Here is a 23977-nt window from a genome sequence, read left to right on the forward strand (position 1 = left end):
ATGTTCTGAATTAATATAATTCATTTTGTATGTTGTGAAGTTGTTTGCAATATTAAATTGAAATATTTGAAGAAATAAAAATGACTATAGGCAAGTGAAAAACAAACCCAATGTCAATAAAGTTTGAGCTCTCCCTTTACAGGTATAAATTCAGCACAAACCTCGGAGAAGAGACGATTATCTTCCTCCTAGAAATTGAACTCACAGCTGGAATCTAGTTTTGGGCAAAATTACCCAGTGCATTAAAAAAAAAGAGCTTGAGTTCTGAAAAAGAGACCATGTAGTAATGACAAGATCATCCATACATATATGATAATCAAATGTAAAATGTTTTATAACAAAAACCAATACACACAAGCCAGAGTAAATATGCAAAACAGCACCTGCTCTCCAAGCCTCTTGCATACATCCCACGCAATCTCTCACGTCCTGCCCAAGCAGAGGAGCGACACTGTTCAGGTAAGGTCTGCTCTGAGTGTGGAACATAAATCCAGCTAAGATGGTGGCGGTAGGTGGTGTTTCTCCTTCAATCACTGGTCATGGGCTATCATTTCTATCACAAGTACATTATCTTTGTCCTAGAAAAAAAGAGATCAGTGAGTTCAACACTCTAATACACTCCACTTGATATCTGATCCATCTTTGTGCACAGACGGACCTGTTTTGGCTCATAGATTGTTATCAGACCCATGTGTCTGAAGTGTTGACACAGTGTTGCAAACAAGGTACAGCATGACAGTAGATACTCTGGGTTGGACATCATGTGCAGTCAGAACTCTAGAATATTCTGCATCCATAATATCTTATAAAGAAAAAACAACTCGGATCCACAGATAACAAATTTCTATAACCCCAAGCAGATGAACTTGTTTGACAAGAACTTACACACATATTTGTGCACCTCAAGTTTATATCCTTTTACTATATTTCATATTCCTCTTGATACAATGGTGTCACTTTGATATTAGTTCTCTATCCTTATGCATACCTGTCTGAATAACGAAGGGCATCATACACACAAGGACCATCTAAAAAATCTAAAGACTCAAAGATTCTACTAATTATTATTTGTCAGATTTGTTACCATTATAACGTGATTAAAAAGAATGTATTTAAAAGAATGTAATTAAATGTAGACAGGCAATAAACAGTGTTTCCCAGTCCTGATCTTGGAGAACCACAACCGTGTATATTTTGATGTTTTCCCTTCTCAAGTCATCAGCTAATTATCAAGCATGAACCAGACTGAACCGGGTGACACAGAGGAGAGAAAATACCAACATGTGCAAGACGGTGGTACTCCAAGACCTGGATCGAGAGGCACTGCAATAGATAAGTTGTCCTGACTGAGAAACCAGCTATATGTCTGAGTTATTTTGGTGAGTTTCAAATTGTCCCAAGTTCAAAGCAGTGCCTGGTGAGAGACCCAGCAGAGCCCTGACCCATTTGCCATGGAAGTAGGCCACTCCATGCATATCCCTATCCCTTTCTGATTTATAGTTATATAATTATTTTGTGAGTGTAGCATAATATTGGACTTTAAGTCCTTCCTAGCTGAAGAGTACAGCTCCTGTATTATATACAGTACAGGGAAAGGACTGATTTCCGAGAGACATTGTGTCAGTTGTCGATCTTTGGTACAGCAACTTCAAGTGCATTTGAAATATTCTGAATGTGCCAAAAAATAAAGGTCATTCCTATCATTACTGGAAGTAGGAATAAACAAAAATTAAGATAAGATTAAGATTATTACTATTAGTAACAGTCGAAGTAAAACTGGTAGTATTAATATATAGTCGCCTAATATATATATATTTTATTATAGACAGGCTGCGTAAATTAGCTGCAGTTTAGTAATTATGCCTTTTGGCCAGTAGATGGAAATGCTAACTAGAAGAAAGCCAGCAGTGCCTGGTTTAGATGAATATCAACAAATCACTCATGTATGTTGCCCTGTAGAGCTGTGTTATGTGTGAAATTGTATTATTCAAAATCCCATTACACAAATAATACGAAACGTGTGTTGCAAAATGGGTTTTGGCGCCACTGTGTCTCTGATAAGGACGGGGACCGTATTTTATGCGCATTTCCTGCGCAGAAAGGATGCTCTTCGACTCCCCCCGTTAATCTCTTTGCATTGGTGCTTAGCCACTTGCTACAAAAATAGCACTGAAGACACAGCGCCTAGCTACCCACTGAGCTTTTCCCAACCAGAAGTGGAGTATCCACGGCTGAAAAAATGGCCTCGCTGGGGGAGCCGGTGCGATTAGAAAGAGGTAAACAGCACAATTGTAATAAATTATTGACGATTTGGGCGTCAGCGATGTGAACCGTACAGACTGGTAACGATGCTAAGCTAAACACAGCTACCCAGCGCTTCTACCACTGTTCATTTTTTAAGGCTAATAGCGTATAATTAAGTACGTTTTTACAAAGGAATAAAAGACGATTCGAGTTTCTCTACAATATATGTAAAGAAAAAATAAAAATAAAACAAAATTACCCATTATTAAGTTCGCTATATATAATTTAAAGTGTTAGCAAGCTAGACAGTAGCTATTTATTGTGCGCAAAGCTAGTTATCAGAAATGCACAGATGTAGTCAGGCGATACAGACCCACTCCTAAATATCTCACGATTTTTCAATTAGGGCACTATGTAGGGTGTAGATGCCATTATTACATACCCTAAGAAGTGCACGTAGGCACATAGGAAGTGATGGGTTTGGGTTTTACAACTTGATCCATGGAGCCCTGCTGAAGAAATTACTAGAAATGTCACAGCATAATAAGGAACGGCGTAATGGCTGCCATTAAACATTTCCCTATTTGGATCTATTCGTTAAAATGGTTTTAATTAAAAATAAATAAATAAAAATGTAAGAGTCCACTTGATTGGTGTTCCAGATCCAGTCTATATTCTGGGTAAAGTGGTATATTATTTACTTTGGTATAGGTCAGTAGTTCTCAGAGTAGGGTCCATGAGGCATAATAATAATAATAATAATAATAATAACAATAAAAGGCTAATTTAAACTGTATGTATAGGAAATAAGCCTTATTTATAGACATTGTATGTACAAGTGGTAAATGGCAAGTAATATAATGAAATGCACATACATTATATATACATTTGATGTGTGTGTGTATAAATAAAAGCATTGACTGGGTGTTTGTGTTAAGCGTGGGTTACACATTTTATGTTTATTATAGAGTTCTTACCGTGCTTACTTGAACCTTAATAACTCATGAACAAGAAGCCTGTAAATAATATGGACCTAATGTGTTCTGCCACAATAAAATGCTCTATGACTCCAATAGATCAGCTAAATATTATTGTACACCCTTTAATAGTGAGCCTAATATTTCTATAGTTTGATTATGTTCCTAAAATAGGCCAAATCTGTACTGAGTAGGTCTGTGAAGTTTATTTTACATTTAAAGTGGTCTCTGGCTGCAGAATGTTTGCGAATCCCTGCTGTGTATAACCTGTGACTGCTGTATATCAGTATATATCAGACAGACTGGATTTCAGGATCACTGCAGATGTGCATACAGTGACCATTGACCATGGCCCGAAAAAAAATAAAATAGAAAATTCCAGAAGTACAGTAAACTTGCGTCATTTAAATTGGGTGCCGTTCTGAGTAACGTGATCATTTCTGCTCGGGGCGTTAATCATCCCTTTGTCCAGCGTAGTAGAAGTACGAAAAAGAAGGTGGGTGAGTACAGTATAGTAAATATTTTAGAGAGAGAGACCACGTTCACATATCTTTTTATTATTATTTGTTTTATTAGTTGTTATTGTTAGTCATTTTGTGCCTAACTTGTAAATTAAACTTTATCATAGGTACAGGACAGATACGGGTATGTACAGTATAGTGTTTCTGTCCACGGTTTCAGGTGTCCGCTGGGGGGCTTGGAACCAATCCCCCACAGACACAGGAATCTTACTGTATTGCGTATGTCTATTAGGTCTGCCAAATCAGCACTAAATATGGATTAGGTAAGAATAGTTTTTTTTTTTTTTTTTTTTTAATTATTTTCCCAAGATTAGGTCTCTAAACTTTAGGTGGATTTGACATTAGAATTTTATTAGTGTTTTTTTTCTGTCTTTGTACTATCGCCGCCCATTCCCTCCCATGTTCATGAAGCTCCACCCGAGGGTCTTAAGTGACCCGTATAGTGTCTATAACATCCAAACACAAACAGCGTTCCGGGCTGGAAGTCAGGTTTTCTCAGCAACTTAATACATTTTTGCTAAGGCCATGGCTTAATGAATTTGTTTATATATTCTACACATCTTCCAGGTTATTTGTGCTCTACAGGCCACTTTTACATCCAGCTAGAAGCTCGGGAGCATCTAGAAACAGACATGTTGTCTGTTTAAAGCAGTAAGACTATTTATGATGTGGCATCAAATGTTTTCATTGTACATGTAATTATTTACTGGGAGACAATCTTATCCTGACCGACCTACAGTCATGCACTTTGAAGGTTACAAACTATGAATTAATACTTAAGTTTAAAGTAGAGTCTCTTTAAGGTACATTACTGAGGACTCAAGATAATCTATACTCAAAAAGACCACCAAGATAAATTTGAAGAGTAGTTACTTGCATCAGACATGTACCACTGTATTAGGCCTGATGCCTTGATGAGTCATAGTATTAATGTTAAACTGATGGATTTGTAAAAATCCAAAGCATTGGAGCAAATTTAATTTAATTTAATGCAGGGCTGCTTGATGGATGCCAAAGAAAATGTCTAAATGCCAGGCAAAAATGCTTTGGCAGTGTGACCATTAATGTTTGCTGAATACTCTCAAAGGATGAATTTAATTGCTCAGAAGCAGCCAATAATGATATCTATCACAGCATTGCACCAGGACCCGAGTCCAGCTTTTCATGCCAAAAATCACAACTCTAGATGGTATAGGTCAAATGGTAGGCTTAACTGGTAGTCTTGTCTTGCCTCACAGAAATCTTCTCTTCCCAGACATTTCTCGTGCCATAGAGCTGCTGGACAAACTCCAGAAAACAGGAGAAGTTCCGCCTCAGAAGCTGCAGGCCCTACAGAGGGTTTTGCAAAGCGAGTTCTGCAACGCTGTACGAGAGGTAACCATAGTGTTGTTCATTAAACAATTTTGGCTGCTTGCCAATTCCCACTCTCTAGCTAGCTCTCCCCTATAGTTCTGTGGAAAATTTTTCCTCATATTATGTTTATGGTTGTGATGCAGTCTGTTAAAAAAGAAAAATCAAATCACCTGAGATTGAGATTTTCCAAGATGACTGTCATGTAAGCAATTAGGGCCAGGCAATTTTGTAGGGATAATCCACAGCTAGGTGTGCATTGCACGATTTTAATGCAGAACCACCTGACACGAAGTGCATGATTAAAATCATGTCACGCACACCTAGTCATGGATTATCCCGCTTATACCGTGGTCACTTGCCAGCACTGACAAGTTAAAGCTGTCATTGATGTTTGCACTGCTAAAATTTGACTGAACGCTTAACTTCCGTTAGTTATTTTATACACGGGTCGTTAGATCTAGAATTCTGCCCGCTCTAAATCATACACAGAGATAAAGTAGTGTGATAAGATTACATTTATTTGAACGAATTATAAAAAATAGTTATGAGAGAGATTGTGTGTGTGTGTGTGTTACCTGCGTCTGTGCCGCATCTCTACTAATAACGAAACTGTGAGTTTAACTACTCTATACAGCTGTAACTGTATGTTATTATGGTTACAGGTGTTTATAAGCAGCGCGTTAATTTAAAACGGTGATCAAACTGACTGGAACTACCTATGCGTTATACGGTTTGAACGCACACCTTCCAGCCAATCAGAAACAAGTATTCAGATATAATATTGATATTGTTGTCAATTATATCATGGTGTATTTTCTTCAGATATTGTGGGTATTGTGATTTTATCTTTTTTTTTTACTTTTTATTTTAAAAAGAACATTGGAAACTGATTGGAAGTAGCTTTGTAATAGTTTAAATCTTTAATATTTTTATTTACATTTATTTATTTCGCAGATGCTTTTATCCAAAGCGACTTGCAAATGATTTATCTAATTCCTTTTCCTTTTTAAAAAAAAAAAAATGCTACACTGTGGTGTTGCTGGCAGTTTCTTAGCGAGATACAAAAAGTATCTTGATTTTGACCATATCGCTTTTAGGGTTTAAAAGGAATACTTTAACCACTGACGAGAATTCTGAAGTGTATCCCAGTTTACTTGAATGCCACATATTATATTAGTCAAAGCACAGTTATGAGGCAGGCAGTAAATGTAGAAACGTTTTAGCAAATTAAGGTCTAAATCTATTTCATTCATCCATTCAGAGATGCGGCTAATTCTTCAGAGGGAAGAATTATGCATTCCCAAAAGTTAGAAGTGACTTGGCGTCTAGAAACGTCTTTTCTCGTTTTTCATTGCAACTCGCATACCCGTTGTGCTAAAAGGACTACAGGGTTCAATCCATTTCAGTTTGACTATGCTCTTGGGCTTATTATTACAAACAGTATGCACAGTTCACTAGGTCATGTTATATTGTGCATCATTTTCATTAATTAGCTGTAAGCCAAGTGATTCAATACATGCTGCCAAGTTTGTATTAGGAAAATGAACGAGCATTTGAAATCCACATAGTTGCTCCCGTCGTTTTTTCTCAAAAATGAGGGTCTCAGATGGCAAGTGCCATTACTCGTGTAGTTAGCTCAAGATTGGGCTGGCAGTTGAGTCAGATCTACCCTGCTGCTTTGTCATCTGTCGTTTTTGTACCATCAACCTCTAGAGGCCAGAAACGCAGTGTGGTGCAGTCCACAATCCATTACCTCATAAGCATGCGACCTAATTCAAGAAGCTAAAAATGTCAAAGTGTATACAGAAACTAAAAAATGAGTGGAAATCTTTAGTTCTTTAACATAAGCCTATGCTTCTGGCTGTAATAATGTTTGGTGCAGCTCCGGGACATCTGACACTAGAACTAAGGTGAAACATCCTAAAACACTTATGCCATTTTTGTGTTATCCTGCACCATATGACCCTGGATTATACAATTTTACCACATGCTAGAGTCCATGGAGTCGAACATAAGGAGCAGATGTGCTGAGGAGGTCACACTTGTAATTTACTAAAAGGAAAATTTGGATCGTATGTCTTTAACTGTAAACATTTGTTACAAGTTCTAGTGATCAGTCTTGAGCTTTGTAAAGTGCTCAGCTAAAGGAGATAAGGGCAGCAGAGTGTTGCTGCCGTATAGCTCTAGGGTCCTCGGTTCGATCCTAAGCTCGGGTTACTGTTTGTGTGGAGTTTCTGTGCATGTGGGTTCCCCGCTTTCCTCCCACCTCGCAGAAACATGCCAGTGGGTGGATCGGCTACACTATATCGCCCCTAGGTGTGAATGAGTGCAGGCATGGTACCCTGGGATGGACTGATGTTCTGGTGTACTACCGCTTCGCAACCAGCATTCCCCAGATTAACCATGACCCAGACCAGGATAAAGCAGCTGCTTAAGATGAATGTATGAAGGAGGTAATTTAACCTTGACGCTTTACCCGATGTTTACCAAGTTCTATCGGTTGCAGTGGCCCATTCAGACCTTGTTCTTGACCCATTTCTCAAGTCAGTGCCTACGCATGCTTAGCTCATTCACACCTAAGGAAAGTTCACCTCTTGGCTGATCTCTCAGCCTACACATGTTTGTTAAATGAGCTCCCCTGCAGGGTAGTGTCTGGGTTTGTTTTTAAACTCCTGCATAAGGTACATGATTATGGTTTTCAGAGTAATGACCTTGTGTGAGCTATTCTACCACCACCGAAGATGATGATGATGATGATGATGATAGAGTTCTACCTGAGTAGTTGATGAGCGTCTTGGCTGCTGAATGACTCAACAGTGCTATCCACTTAAAGCTGTTTATTCACTCCTTGCTCCACACCTCCAGGGACTTGTACTCATGGAACATCTTAAAATAGAAGTGCAAATCTATGATCGGGTTCCGCCTGCATTTTGAGTTATCTCTGGAATTAACTGATCCTAGAATAGCATTGCTGCTCAAAGATGCTTTGTAAATACTGACCTAGATCTTTCATTTATGTAGTGCTGTTATTTAAAACAGTGTCTATTATTATGTCGCAGTGCCTTAGATCAGATGTTTAAGGTGTGGCTTGATCGACACATGATTGTAGAATGTTAAGTTGTTTGTTATAGGATATTGATTGTGGCTTGTGTGTGTGTGTGTGTGTGTCACAGGTTTATGAACATGTGTATGAGACAGTGGACATTAACAGCAGTCCAGAGGTCAGAGCCAATGCCACAGCAAAGGTAAATTCAATAGTAACTCTGATCTGTAAGACTAATGGTGGTTATCTTACTTTCATTTTGAAATGAAGGGTCAAATCCCTGCAGCATGTGTCATGTTGTGAGGAAATAATTGCTGTAATAATGTTCTTTTCACTAAAGTAGGCAAACCATACCATAGCACGGCATACCAAGTCTCATTGATCTTAAAGCAAATTTAAATTAAATTAAAGTGTTTTATGATCATTTTTATCATCAATAATCATTAAGAAATCATTTGTGCTATATGCTTAAATATATAAAAAGCTATGGGATATCTATAAGTTAGACGGAATTGTAATTTTAAATGTGGGGGCCATTTTGTCTTGTTACTGTTTAGAAAACTGGATATTTCTAGTTAATCTGATTCCTCAGTAGTGAAATGTTTCAAATAAAAATTTACCGTAAATTTCCGTAAATGGATTTTATAAATAGGGGTTTATAAAGCCTGAAACCGATGTAGAAATGTAAAGCTTGTTCACCCTTTCAGTCGCAAGTGAGTGAGTGACTGATTAAATAAATAATTCAATAATAGTTTGTCATCAGCCTGCTCCACCGTTCAGATGGTTTATTTCACAATAAAGCAAGGTTAATGATTAACTAATATATATACAATATTTGTTGCCAAGTGTGCATCTAAAAAAAATTGAACATTGTGGAAAGTTTCTTTTTTTTTTCTGTAATTTAATTCAAAAAGTGGACCTTTCATATATTCTAGATTCATAACACATAAAGTGAAATATTTCAAGCCTTTTTTGTTTTAAATCTTGATTGCAGCTTACAGCTCATGGAAATCCAGTATCTCAAAATATTAGAATAAAGAATTAAATTATGGAGAAAAAAAAAAGAATTTTTCGACGATATTCAAATTTTTTAAAATGCGCCTCGATGTATTAAGTTGTGCTTTAGCATACGCACTCTGCATGTTCCCCAGGCCACAGTGGCAGCATTTGCTGCAAGCGAAGGACACTCCCACCCTCGCGTGGTGGAGCTGCCAAAAACCGAGGAAGGCCTCGGTTTCAACATCATGGGAGGAAAAGAGCAGAACTCGCCCATCTACATCTCCCGCATCATCCCCGGAGGCATTGCCGACCGTCATGGTGGCCTCAAGAGAGGAGACCAGCTGCTCTCGGTCAACGGAGTGGTATGTAGGCGGCTTTGATGAGCGTTGATATCCGAGTGAAACTGGAAGTATACCAATTCCATTTGGATACAGAAATAGTTTTAAAGCTGTTAATATTGGAGGAAATTCAAATATGTGCCTGCTCTTTAAGCTTCTGTTTCTAAGTTATGTGTGTATGACTGCAGGCTTTAATACAGTTTGGTCCTTATGTTCACCTACATTTTAATCAACTTCACAGAATAAAATACATCAGTGGATAATGTCAAATCCAATCTGAAAGCCATGCAGCATTTCATTTGCGTTTTTGTGCCTGGTTTGAAAGGGGCAGTCTATAGACATTAGTCTGCTGCCTTCTTTTTCCAACTTGAACATGTAACATGACAGATGTGGTACACCAGGGCTTTTTAATTATTAAAAACTACAGCAGTATTTTGCCAACTTATCGGTGTGAACGGATATTAAAATAACTCCAGAGGTGCTGGTAATTTACAGTTTAGCCGTAGAATTTGCAATTTTCAATCTCTTTCTAAATTAATACTAGAGACACCTGAAAAGCAGAACTCAGACCAAGCACAAATTAAATTCACTCGGTGGGAAAGTCAGTTCTCTGAAGGGGAAACATGTGGAACGTGAAATACGTATGTCCTTTTAGGAAAATTTTGAAAAAGAGGAATATAACATACATTACAGCGAAATTCTTTCTTTGCATATGCCAGATTGTTAGGAAGGGGTCAGAGCGCAGTGTCAGCCATGATATTGCGTCCCTAGAGCACACAGGGTCAAGGGCCCAACAGTGGCTTGAACCCCTGACCTTTTGATCAGTAACCACCAGAGCCTTAAACGTTGAGCTGCCCTGCCTGTGAAGTCACAAGCCTCATCAGCCAATAGAATGGTTTCATTGGACGGTAAAAAATTAATAGAGCTGCTGCTTTAAAAAAATAAAAAAATAAATAAATAAGTAATGATCACACTGGATTTTTTTGGGGGGGGGGGGGGGTCCTCATCCACCAACATGCACAAAAGTATTTGTGATTTTTTTTTTTTTTTTTCTCCCTCTGCCTGCTAGGATTTTCTTGTCAGCAATGTTTGCATTTCTGTCACTATAATACTAACAGTTTGTTCATTAAAATTAGTGAAGAATGATTTAGTTTGTCGTATTTAGGGATTTATAGGCATGTAAGTGCAAAGAAGTTATATCTCTAAACATTTTCTCAGTGTTTGCAAAATTGTTATACCACATGTTTTTTTTTTTTTCTTTCATAGAGTGTGGAAGGGGAGCACCATGAGAAGGCGGTGGAGCTCTTAAAGGCAGCTCAGGGCACCGTCAAGCTTGTAGTGCGCTACACCCCTAAAGTGCTGGAGGAGATGGAGTCTCGGTTTGAGAAGATGCGATCTGCCAAACGCCGCCAACAGAACAGCTACCCGCAGTAGGGTAACCTGCCTGTGGCCCACATGTCCTCTCTCTATCTCTCTCTCGTTCTTTCTATCTTCTTTCTCACATTCTTTCTGCCCAGGGATTGGACACACACATGGCACTTCTTTTTTCTGCTTTTCCAGACTTTTCTAAAACTTCGTTATACTTCAAGTTTGAGCACACTCTTTTTCACGGTTTTGTGGAAATAAACACTACTACACCCCCGACCCCTCCCCCCTCTGTGGTTACACTCAAACACAACGACACGCAATGTACATCACTCTGTGTCAGGTGAAGGTCGAAGGGTCAGGATTGCAAAGGGACCATCACTGATTCGCTTCTGAGGTCATTTTAAATGAAAGGATAAAAGTTTAAAAAGTGCCTCAAGAGCTTAAAGAAAAATGCAATAGCTCTCTAGAACCATTTGGGTTCTACTATATTGAATGTTACATCTACTGACACATGAGCAAAATGAATGGACATACATCTAAGCACTTGAACACTTCTAACATTGAGATGGGTGTAAGCAGGGAGTTGGGAGTGGGAACAAGATGTGTCATACATCACTTACAAGGTTCGTGTCAAGATCCGCTGGAAAGTTAGGTCACACTGCTCAACAAGTAAGAACACGATCATGACTTATGTTGCATTCTTTGTTTTATCTTAGTTTTGCTCTATTAATAAAAAATATATATATATTTCATGGGGTCCATGGAGGGTGAATTTTTTTTTATTTATTTATTGATTTTTTTTTTTTAAATCACATGATGATGCTTTTAGTTAATTAGGTTAGGGATTGAATAGAAGATCCTGGATTTTTCTTTTTTACTATTTTTTTTTTTGTTCTAGTTACTAGCTTTTCCTGCATTTCCAGTTTCTACTCACAATCATACAGCAACATGAAGCAACAAGGTAATCTAAAATGTAGAAGGATTGGTGAAGTAAATGTTAAGCACTGACTCCCTTCACACTGAAGACTTGGGTGAAAATATTTAATTACACACTGAGATATTTATTTCTTTTTAATGTATCCTAGACATATTTTGTAGCATAAAATTTTTATGTATATGCAGTAGTTATAGGATTTATTTGGTATTCCTATTGCCAGGGGGTTTTTTTTGTTTGTTTTTTTTTGTTTGTTTTTTTTTGTTTGTTTTTTTTTGTTTGTTTTTTCCCTTTTTAGTAGATTTGATTTTTAGTTGCTTAGTCTGTTTACTGTCTTTAAATTCCTGATTATTTTTCATTTACTTCACTGAGTGAGATTCATTATTCAGTAAACACAGTCACGAATGTTCTCTAAATCCTGCTTATTCATCTCATGGCAATATTTGTACCGGTTCAGAAATCATTCCACAGACGCTTCAGACTTTCGCACTTGTGCTCACGATAAAAAAGACAATGTTTTTAAATGTGTTTTTAACCTTAAACGCACTTATTTACACTGTCACGATTGAAAGAAAACGTCTCTTCTTCTCCATCACGTAAACTATTTAGCATGTTTCTGATTGTAGACGTTCATTAATCCTGGAGAGATGTGAAGGGAGGTGGTCTGATCTCTTGCGTAAAAAAAAAAAAAAAAAAAAATGAAGCCTTCTGGTAATTACAATGGTTCAGTCTTCCTTAAAAACCATTCTGGAAAGTGAAAGAGTCGGATGCTTTGTTTGAAGTTTTGAGAGCTCAGGTTGCATTTCTCCATCTCTGACTTTCCCTGACATTTCACAACCCGAAGTTACACTAAGCAATAAAGCTTGCTCTTCTTTCTCCAGCCCCTCACTACTAAATCTGCGTCACTGTTCACTTTTGGAAGGCTTACTTGCTATTTTTGTAAACGGCATTTTCTTATGATGTTTTGCTTGCCTTTTTTGATAAATTTTATTCACAGGATTTTGTTTCCAAGGAATTATTTGTATTGTTTTACTGAGGACATTGTCCCATCGTTTTTTCGAGTACAAAGACCAAACGTGCAATTTTTCTGACCGCAATTTGATATCATGTTGAATGTCCAATATGCTAGTTTGGGAATGTTGCTTTAATGAGCCTAAATATTGTTGTATCATTTGACATTGCTTTTCTTTCCTGGTGAATTGTCTTACTTGTACTGTAGATGCATAGACTTAAATATTACTTCTTAGGTTCACTACTTCAGAGTAATGATTTCAAGCTGCACAAAATAAATTACACAAATACTGGCTTCTTGTTTTTTTATTTATTTATTTATTGGTTTAGCTGTGCTTTTGGTTCAAGTCTCATTTTCCAAATTTTGTTTTTAAATCTTGTTCTGGTGCATTTTCAAGATTCAGAATTTCATTTTTCGTTTTAACATTCTTCTCCTTTCTATTTCCTGTAATTATTAATCTCAACAGCAGGGGGCAGTGTGAGCTAGTGCACGTTTGCAATGGATGTTTATAGGGATCCAGAATTATGATCAAGAAACATACCAAGGACAATTATTTATGTAATTATATACTTGTATATTATATTTATTATAACTTAAAAATTCAATGAGAAAGATCATTGTCTCAGTGAAGTTAACTGATGTATTAGAAAGCAAATTTGCTAATTTTCAATATTCTCCATTAAAATATTCAGAAGTATTTCAGAACTAACACCTTCAGCTGCTTGGGCTGTGTCGTTTATGGCTTGTCGTTACGTATATTCCTCATGTGTAATCTCAGTCTCGGGCTACAATTTCAAGATCATGCCTCTTCAGGGGCCTATTAATAACCTTCAGGTGTGAAGATTTAAAAGTGTGTTAATGATGAAAAATAAGCCTGTTGACAGTGAGACAGATGGAGCTGAGCAGAACGCTCAGCTCCACCCCCTGCACCTTCTTCCAAGGTGCACTACTGTCTCTGTCTGACTGGAGTTATTCTCATTGTGGACGGTGTACACCACACTCTTCTCGTGATACACTGGTTCCTCAGCTTGGAGGAGAAAATCAAGCATATGAAATAAAAGCATTCATGTACTTTGTGTACTGCAATAGAAATGCGAGGGCGTAAATAAGCTGTTGCAACAAACAAGGTTCCTAGACAGGTCTGAAAAGCCTGCATAGTTTAATTCATCAAGTTAATATAGATTCAAGGTGCTGAGGTGGTAAATATTTTTATTTTATTTTTTTTAAAGCTTGCAACTCTCATGTTTACCAGACTGAAGTTTCACAAGAGGGTACTATAGGCTGCTGCTGTGCTAGTGGGGGCACCAATACTACTGGGATAAAAAGCAAACGAGAATGCTAACACCATATCGAAAATTGTTGTGAAATGAACATCTTTCTGCCAAGTCAGTAAGGCAAATGTTACACTGCAGTGGCGCCACCCGTAGTATGCTTCAGTGATTATGAATGTGTCCTTTTACAGCAAGCACATAGTTGGCACGCACACAAAACGCTAATGTCTACTTTCGCGTGGATGGAGGGAGTCATGAAAAACTAGCACTTATTTCCGTGGGAAAGACAGCATATAGTCCGAGTGCATATTTGCAGCGCGTGCATTACAGTGATGCTTGCACAAGAGTGAGATATGTAATGAAAAGCAGAAGAGCAGTTGTTCTTCAGGTGATTGAGAATGTCAGTGCATGACATGATCAGACGTTCAGCACATAGAGAAGGATGGTATAGTAGGGCTGCAGTGCATGGACGCTCTCATCATGAAGTTGAAAGCACATTTGAGAGTTCAGTGGTGCACTGGTCTACAGAGATGTGAAAAAAATAATACAGTCAGATGAGTCATCCTTTAATATATTCTTGACAAGTGGGCGAATGCACGTGTGGCACACACTGAGAGAACAGTACAAGCCTGAATGCTTGACCCCTTTACTGAGGTGACTCTCTTATACTGTGGAGGCATTTTACTGGCACGGTTTGATTCCGTGTGTCCCCTTAGAGTGGAAGGTCAATGGAAATCAGTACAAAGTTATTCTGATTGCTTGGCTTTATCCCATGATGAAACATTTCTATCCTAATGTACGTGGTCTCTTCCAGGATGACCATACCCCCAACCACAGGGCATGAGAGTTCACTGAATCCTTTCATGAGTATAAAAATGTAAATATGTTATGGCCTTCACAGTCACCAGATCTCAAATAAATTAGGAGTGAAGTGTTCAAGGGCGCTCTGTATCATCATCATCCAAACACCAACTGAGGGAATAACATTAGGAACAATGCTTGTAATTCCTACAGGACAGTTCTGGGGACTTGTAAAATCTGTGCTGAGGTGAATTAGAGCTATTCTCGTGCAGTGTACTTCAGTAGTAATTGTAGTAGACGTTTCAAGAGAAACCGGACGGTTGAGAAAAAGTGCTTCTGAGGCTGAAACCTGTTGATATCTAAAATGGTTGATGTAGTAGATGATGCTTAAACATGGCATTCATTCCCTGGGATTCAAAAGTTCTCCGAGTTCCTTTAGATTTGTCATGTGCATTTCTGTTGAAGTGTCTCACGACTGAAAAGGAGAAATCCTTAATTCTGCTGATAGGAAGGTGCTCGGCAAAATGATCCCCCGATCTCCTCTTTGTTTTCCTGATGTAGAGCTGATTGTATGTCTTAAAGGACATGTAATAAATAACTCCATCTAAATCCACCGGCTTTCACATCTCTAACCTACACTGCCACCAAAAATCACTCGACATCCATGTTTTTGAGTCTTTCATAATGTCTCTTACACCCCAACATATAAACATGGGGTAACGTATCTTTCAGCACATAAACCGAGAACAACAAATGTATGATTTTTGGATTCTGTCTTCCAAGCTTGCATTTACAGTGTGTCAATTTGAGGTTATGTCGCTTGGCATGTACTGACCTTAGCAATCATGAGAGGGCGAAATGTCACAATAGGTCATTATTCATCAGCGCTCTTTAAATATGGAACAATTCATTCACTGCATGTCTGTAATTCTGACATGTACTTTAATGTCGTGCATGCCTGGACCGTGTTTCAGACACCTGATTCTCCCCAGCCCTGCACCAGTGCACTCATGGTGGAATTCCAGACACGTCCTGTCATGCTGTTCATGCTTGTCTATAAACTGTGTCCATGGACACATCCTCTTCGGCTTTCCACAGGCTTTAAGTTAATAGTCAGAGCAGGTTGGAGTAATGCTGTTTGCATAAAAAGAGGGTGTGTGGTATGGGAAAAAGTCTATAATGCTATATCTGTCATCTTTGACGTCTGATTTATTTCATTTAGAAGGGTTTATTTTCATGTTAATTGTCAACATGTAAAGACTACTGAGGATAATTCCTGATTGCAGTGGCGGCTGGTATTAACGGACTATCAGGGCTAAACCCCGTCTTTCAAAGATAAAAAGACATATAAGGTTTTATTTTTGGTGAACACATCGGATTACTTCCTGGTAACAAATGTTTCAAGGCTGATTACGTAGCGTTTTTGTGGAACCGTGCACAACAGCATAATCATTGGTCATGAGAAAAATGCACAGACCATTATGAAGAACTTAGGTTGATTGGGGCTGATTTCGCTCTAGCCCAGACTGTACATTCATACATTCGTACATCGGTGATTAGACCAATTGAAACCTTGCTTAGATTTGATCACCATTTGGGCTGATATTTTCCGTTCACTTAGCTGATGCATCCATAACACATCATCAACAGTGGATGTGAAAAACAGTCATGGGTGTAAAGAGCATGAACAAGGCGAATTATTTACCTGATCATCCATTTTCCACAAAATGCCTTTGGATGAGAAACTAAAGTAGACAGACTAAACACATATTGTCCAAAACACAAATTACATAAAAGGACAGACGACAGAACCTTAACTTTTCTGTTTACAGCGTTTGGTATTTGAAGGAAATACAGCATGAAGCCAGAGCAGTACAGATTTTATACACTTTTAAAAAAAATAGAATTCACAAATACAGCTGTGTATCTGTCTTTAAATGTATATGTAATAATTTGCCTAGCTATTGATGGATATTATATTTCAGCCTCACAGCCAACTTTAAACTAGAAGCACATCAAGATGGGCGCATCAGTCACTTCAATCACATCAGTCAATCAAATTTACTGTGCATCAGTCAAAATATGTATTTTCCATTAAATTACATTACAACACATTTCAAGATGCAAGTGAGAAAACACCACATAAACTAAAAGAGTGAAGATTATGATGAGAACCATTCATGTCTATACTTCAAACAAATGAAATGAAATGAAATGAAATGAAACGAACACAAACAACACACACACACCAATGAGTGAAAGTGTGAAAGAATGCATTTCCGGCATATTGCATAGAAACGCTGGGTATGTGCGTAATGTTGAGAGAACACGCAAACACAATGAACTCTTTCTGCTCGGTACTGCAACCTCTGACATGTCATCAGGAAGCCTGGAGGGTTAACTGAGTCCCCACCGTGTCCACACTCAGACATAAATCTGAGTGTCTCACTTCTTCGTCTCCTCTTTGGAAATTTGAGCTGCAAAGCATAGGCAGAAACACGAGACAATGATGTTTATTCCAATAAAAAAAGCTGTCCATTCAGTGTTTATGATGTATTCAGTCAAATGAATCATTGCTTATGTTTAAAAAATGGAAACAAGCATTTAGTCCGAGTAATCCGTTATACATAAAGTGTGGCATTTCATAAATAAAATATTTCTAATCGAATATAAACTTGTCTGTGTTGGCAACAAATATTAATATAGATATAGAAATATATAAAAGTAAGGGCTAAAAAACAGCTACAAGTGACCTATCATGTTTAAAAGGATGTAATTACAAAGACTTTTTAGCAGAACCAAAAGCTGTTTAATGGTAGTTATCTTACCTTCAAAACAATTCAGACTGAGCAAACCTGAGTTTATTCACGTTCTGCGGGAGTCAGTAGCAAAGGGTGAAGAGAAACAGGAAACAGCAAGGAGGAAGGATTAAAGTGAGTCACACATTTGGACTTATGGATCTCTTTGGAAAAGGATCCATTCTGGACCTTTGGAATCTATAACCGAGTCGGAGTTTCTCAACTCTCAGGAGACACCGCTTTGCAAAGATTTTCCCTACATCTAACCAAAGTCCTTATAGTAAAGTCTCTCCACTCAGTGGCCATCTTAGCAACGCCGACCCACACGGTTATTTCAAGTCATACACAACCAGGATCTTATGTACATGAATAAGGAAAGACCAAAAACGGATTAAAAAGATGACAGTTTAAACACACATTTGAAGAATCCTAGGGTCTTGAAGAATGCCTGTAGGCTTCAGGCTGCTCTGGCCGCTTCCCTTGTGTGTTTAAAGGCAGCTCACAATGTGGGTGGTATTATAAACACTTTTGATGGAAAAACGAGTAAATAACAATAATGCCATTTATATTTAAAACATGACTGGCAGTTGACATTTAAATAGAAATTTGTTGTTTACTGTTTTATGAAAAGGAGACGTGAATGGAATACTCAAGGGTAAGGAACATTGTGCACTTATATGTTACAGTATTATGTTATAGAACTCAAGTAGGTGCCTTGTTTTTACGGATACTTCCATATAGCTAACACAAAGTGTCTATTATGAAAACTTTTCAACACCCTGTGTATGTCACTGTAAGAATTTGGGGCCTTTTCCCCCCCTGCCTTTACCACCCAGCCACCATGTTGAGCATTACACACTGCCCCATTCATATTTTCAGCAGTGACCTGAAAATCTGCAAGACAGTGCATCCCTGAAACACGAGTTGAGAAACACAGCACTCAGATACACTCTCAGGTTCAGGTTTTAAAAGTTAATCATCCAAAATAAAACAAGGACATTTGATATATGCCAGAATACTCCATGTTTCTTTGATATCTATTGATACAAATACTAATGCAAGCTGTTCAGACCCAGTGTACGCCTATTCCTGGACTCTATGAATATCAGGAAAAAACAAACGTGACTTTGCATGAAGTCATAGAATTCCTTTCTACTTTAAAATTCAGAGTAGCATACAATATATCTTGTATTAGGTATTTGTGTAAGAATGAAACCATGGATTCTGCTTTTATGTCAGCATATATCTACACATACAATGCACATTTACATGAGTCAATATAGAAAGGTATCATATATTATTCATATATGATAACAGTGTCACATAACTGAATGCTATGTAGCATAATAAAACAGGAAGCAGACAGAAATGTTATGTAATTATTCAAATAATTATTTTGGATTTATCAAAATAGCAAGACAGTCACTTTGCTTGTGTCAGTCTGCATGTGTTATTTACTTTGGAACGTGAATGAAAAAGTCAAAGGTGATGTGTGAGATACTTACGGCGAACCTCCAGCTTGCACTCCACGGTGTCCTCTCCACTGGCGTTAACAGCTTTACACGTGTACACGCCTCCATCGAATGGACATGGCTTTCTGATCTCTAGAGTCAGAACGCCCTGCTTGCTGAGCATGCGGTATTTGGCTTCGTTTGTGATGTCCATCTTATTCTTGTACCATGTTATTTTGGGCTGAGTATTAAAATGGACAGTAAGATTCAAGGACATTGTAAACAATTCTGGAGAGATCAGGACATTTACTGTAGCAACATGCAGAACATTGCTTCTACTTACAATGTTACAGGCGAAACCATGATGTGATGAGCCGGAATAATGCTTTCTGATCTTATTTTCTTACCTTAGGGATGCCTCTTACAGCACAGCTGAGAGTGGCATTGTAGCCTGAGATGACCGAGCGGTTCACCAGTGGGCGTGTGAACTTGGGTGCCTCTGAGAAGTCATGATCTTTGTAGGTGGGTGGCCTGTACTCAATGCCTTCGGTTAGAACAAAATGTCAGAGTAATATCAAGATATCTCTGATGATGCAGTACAAAACTAACATTGATTTAATGTGAATAAATATTTGCAGTCTACAGGTGCATCTCAAAAAATTAGCATATTGTGGAAAAGTTCATTTTGTTTTTGTCATTTAGTTCAAAAAGTGGAACTTTCATATATTCTAGATTCATCACACATAAAGTGAAATATTTCAAGTGTTTTTTTATTTAAATCTTGATGATTACGGCTTACAGCTCATGGAAATAAAAAATGTGAGTATCTCAAAATATTAGAATAAAGAATTTATAATACAGAAATGTCGAGCTTCTGAAAAGTATGTTCATTTATGCACTCAATACTTGATAAAGGCTCCTTTTACACGAATTACTGCAGGAATGTGGCGTGACATGGAGGCAATCAGCCTGTGGCACTGCTGAGGTGTTCTGGAAGCCCAGGTTGCTTTGATAGCGGCCTTCAGCTCATCTGTATTGTTGGGTCTGGTGTCTCTCATAGATTCTCTATGGGGTTCAGGTCAGGCGAGTTGGATGGACAATCAAGCACAGTAATACCATGCTCAGCAAACCAGTTACTTTTAGTTTTGGCACTGTGGCCAGGTGCCAAGTGCTGGAAAAGGAAATCAGCATCTCCATAAAGCTCGTCAGCAGATGGAAGCATGAAGTGCTCTAAAATCTCCTGGTAGACGCTGCATCGACTCTCGACTTGAGAAAACACAGTGGACCAACACCAGCAGATGACATGACACCTCAAATCATCACTGACTGTGGAAACTTCACACTGGACTTCAAGCAACTTGCACTCTGTGCCTCTCCACTCTTCCTCCAGACTCTGGGACCTTGATTTCCAAATGAAATGCAACATTTACTTTCACCTGAAAAGAAGACTAAAGAGGACTTTGGACCACTAAGCAACAGTACAGTTCATTTTCTCCTTATCCCAGGTAAGAGGTTTCTGACGTTGTCTCTGGTTCAGGAGTGGCTTGACACTAGGAATGCGAAATTTCTGTATTATAAATTCTTATTCTAATATTTTGAGATACTGGATTTTTGATTTCCATGAACTGTAAGTCACAATCATAAAGATTAAAACAAAGAAAATGCTTGAAATATTTCACTTCCTGTGTAATGAATCAAGAATATATGAAAGTTCCACTTTTTGAGTTAAATTACAGAAAAAAATGTCAATATCTTTTCCATGATATTCTAATTTTTTGAGATGCACCTGTACGTATTTATGAAATCTTCAAGCTATCTTCAATCTTCTTTTAATTAAAAGGAGTAAAGCATCATTAATAGTAGGATAAATGTTGTATGAGTACATACAGCTCCTCTCACCTGTTTTCTGGATGTATGCACTGTCCTTAGAGTCGCATGGCTCCGGACTCAGGCCCACCATGTTCATAGCAAACACTCGGAATACGTACTCGTTCCCCATGATCAGGTCAGACACCACACAGTTAGTGCGCCGGTACTGCTCATAAACCGTGTACCATTCCTGTCAAACAAATACACACACACAAATGGGTGATAAAATGACCTCGATTTTACAGACTACAGACTAAACTACAAAAAATAATTTAATTTAATGGTGCACTACAAAAAATGACATATTAACAAGTGAAACTATCTTGAGTATAGTCAAATGTATCTAATATTACCTTTTATATTTCATTTACAGCCGGCACTACTGTCAGAGCTGCTGTCATAGAAAATTACCCAACACCCTCTGACCAGTCAGAGTTGGGAATTTAGCAGTGCTGTGGTATAAAGACTGATACCACTAACAAATTTGCTTGGCTGTGCCATGTAACATAACCTGGCTGTAAAGATGTTCTAGCTGCTTCTACTACTTATTTTCATAAGGGATTTAATTTTTATAAGTTGTCATATCATCGTGCAACATATTTGAATCCTTAACATGCACTCAATATTATATATCACCTTTTATAAATATGTAACCATGCAGCGTCAACCTTTAATGTTGCTGTGTCACATTACGCTTGTATTAAGTCTAATGCTATTACCATGACAGTGTGGGATGAATGAGTAGATGGGAATAAAATAGCAGTCTATGTGCATGTTCCAAGACCAGGGACCTAAAGTGCTTTTATATTTAGCAGCAGGACGTCTCTGGTTTCTGACTTAGATATTGTCGTGTGAAATGTGATGATCCCAAGCCTCCCAGCTCATTGTTCTGGATGCACTAAGAGTAAATTGGGCCTAATACAGATGAGTGGTGTAACTCATATTCAGCCACTAACCTTGTAGAGAACAATGAGAGGAAGAACGTGGCGTACTGGCAGTGCTTAAATTAGGCTATTGGAGGGATGGGGGGGCGTGGAACATACAATTGCAATCAAAATATTCAACCCCCATTGTAAATCAGGTACATTGTCAAAATTTACAATTTTGACTTTCAGCTGTTTGCAATAAACAAATCAAACAAAAGCAACTGAAATAGTTCAACACAATGAATGCTTCAAGTGGTTTCCACAAATTCAACTGAAAATGCAACTTATAATGATTTCTCCAGTTTCAACTTTCTGCCTTAAAATCCCTCTTAGAATGACAGTTGCTTCCAGTATTCAGTATTCGCAGCCATGGTCATGTCATATTTGTATTTGGCTACATATAGCAGTGCTAAGTAAATCAAATACCTGGACAGATTCGTACATACCATGGTCTTCTTGTCAGCTTTTTGGATTGTGTAACCGGTGATGTCGCAGTTGCCATTGTCTTTGGGTGGTTTCCATTCCAGCGCCACATTGAAACCCCATATATCCACCACCTTCAAGGTCTGAGGAGAACCAGGAAGGTCTGGCAGAGAAAAGCGATCACAGCATGGTCATTAAAACCCCACAATCTCAAATAACAAATGCTAATTTTACAGCAATGTGTGAGAGTCTTAACATAATGAATACTAATAGGACATGAGAAACCTACAGTGTTCTGAGATGATGAAATGTACATGAAAACGTACCCACAATCTGAATGGTCACACTGGCCTTGTCTTCCACGTTCTCAATCTGTACCTGGAGTTCATATGTCCCAGAGTCTTTGCGCTCTGTCCTCCTGATGAAAAGGATGCTGTCGGTCTCACTGTTTCTCACACTCACCTGCTTTGGGTCAAGAGGCTCACCGTTTTTCGTCCAGGTCACTTTTGGTCTTGGTTTTCCCTGAAGAAAGATGGCATTTTTATCACATTTGTTTGTTACAATATGTTGAAAAAACAACAACTAAAAAAAAACTATTTTGTTCAAGGTTATGCATATATATATATATATATATATATATATATATATATATATATATATATATATATATATATATATAGAGGACTGTAAAATGTGAGTGTAAAATCCATGTTACATTCATATGATACAATATAAGTAGATATATTTGATAAATATATTTGAGTGGAAACAGTTTTGCTATGTTAAATGCCTAGTGCTAGTGCAGGAGATTTAAACAGATGTGTGTGTGTGTGTGTGTGTGTGTGTGTGTGTGTGTATGCATGCTGTTTTTAAGTAACACATTTCCCTAGACAGCTTTTACAGCTGCTGTTCAGATTTGTGTCATTAACACGTAAGCTTCAGCCACACAGCTCTGTGTATTTATAGTGTTTCAACAAGAAGCAAAAAGAACAGGCCCTTCCTGTCCTAATTAACACTTGTTAACACAGTAGTTAATATTTCAGTCTGGCCAACACACTCCAGTTGGAGGCCAAAGGATCAGCAAAGAGCTATCCAATATAGTACAAGGCTTATTCAATTGTACAGTACCTGGCATAAGTATTCACCCTCACTGACCTTTTCCACATTCACAACCTGGAAAAATGGATTTTGATGAGTCAGCCAGGACAGTTTATTCTTACCTGGAATGGGATCACCAGGTTAACAGTATCCCCTACTCTCTTGACGAGGGTCTGGCGAAGACTGCGAGGGATCCAAATTTTTGGACGCTCTGTTAGAAGGTATAGAGAAAAATCAGAGAATTGGGAAGTGACCCTGGAGATAATAGTGCTGAACATTTTGGCAAAACAAGTAATTTTTAAACATCACGGTCGCAAGGTGGTGCAGCAGGTAGTATTGCCACCTCACAACTCCAAGGTCCCTGGTTTGATTCTGGACTGGTGTTACTGTCTGTGCAGAGTTTCACAAGTTCTCCCTGTGTCTCTGTGGGTTTCCTCTGGGTCCTCTGGTTTCCTCCCACCTCTCAAAAATATGCTAGTAGGTGGATTGGATCTGAGTCTCGACACGTGACATGTTGAAAGAAGACACTGAGAATATTTTTCAAAACTAGA

The 23977-nt window shown here is 38.1% G+C and overlaps 2 protein-coding genes across 2 annotated transcripts in view; one reads left to right on the forward strand and one right to left on the reverse strand.

Annotated features, from left to right (window-relative positions):
• The first annotated feature begins 2117 nt into the window (after window positions 1–2117).
• lin7c (lin-7 homolog C (C. elegans)) lies at window positions 2118–13081 on the forward strand. The gene is made up of 5 exons (XM_017459265.3): window positions 2118–2276; window positions 4998–5116; window positions 8269–8340; window positions 9290–9499; window positions 10742–13081. The coding sequence occupies exons 1-5, from the start codon at window positions 2240–2242 to the stop codon at window positions 10907–10909; spliced, it is 606 nt and encodes a 201-aa protein (XP_017314754.1). The 5' UTR covers window positions 2118–2239; the 3' UTR covers window positions 10910–13081.
• Window positions 13082–16674: 3593 nt separating this feature from the next.
• The window catches only part of mybpc3 (myosin binding protein C3), a 42035-nt gene continuing 34732 nt past the window's right edge, over window positions 16675–23977 (reverse strand). Inside the window, exons 26-32 of the mRNA XM_017459272.3 lie at window positions 23549–23637; window positions 22655–22850; window positions 22352–22491; window positions 21010–21169; window positions 19518–19654; window positions 19165–19351; window positions 16675–17338 (exon numbers count right to left, since the gene is read on the reverse strand). Coding sequence (XP_017314761.1) covers window positions 17307–17338; window positions 19165–19351; window positions 19518–19654; window positions 21010–21169; window positions 22352–22491; window positions 22655–22850; window positions 23549–23637 — 941 coding nt within the window. The 3' untranslated portion in view covers window positions 16675–17306. The remainder of the gene's footprint in view (window positions 17339–19164; window positions 19352–19517; window positions 19655–21009; window positions 21170–22351; window positions 22492–22654; window positions 22851–23548; window positions 23638–23977) is intronic.

Source organism: Ictalurus punctatus, chromosome 27 (genome assembly GCF_001660625.3).
Source record: "Ictalurus punctatus breed USDA103 chromosome 27, Coco_2.0, whole genome shotgun sequence".
In the NCBI taxonomy this organism is placed as follows: domain Eukaryota; kingdom Metazoa; phylum Chordata; class Actinopteri; order Siluriformes; family Ictaluridae; genus Ictalurus; species Ictalurus punctatus.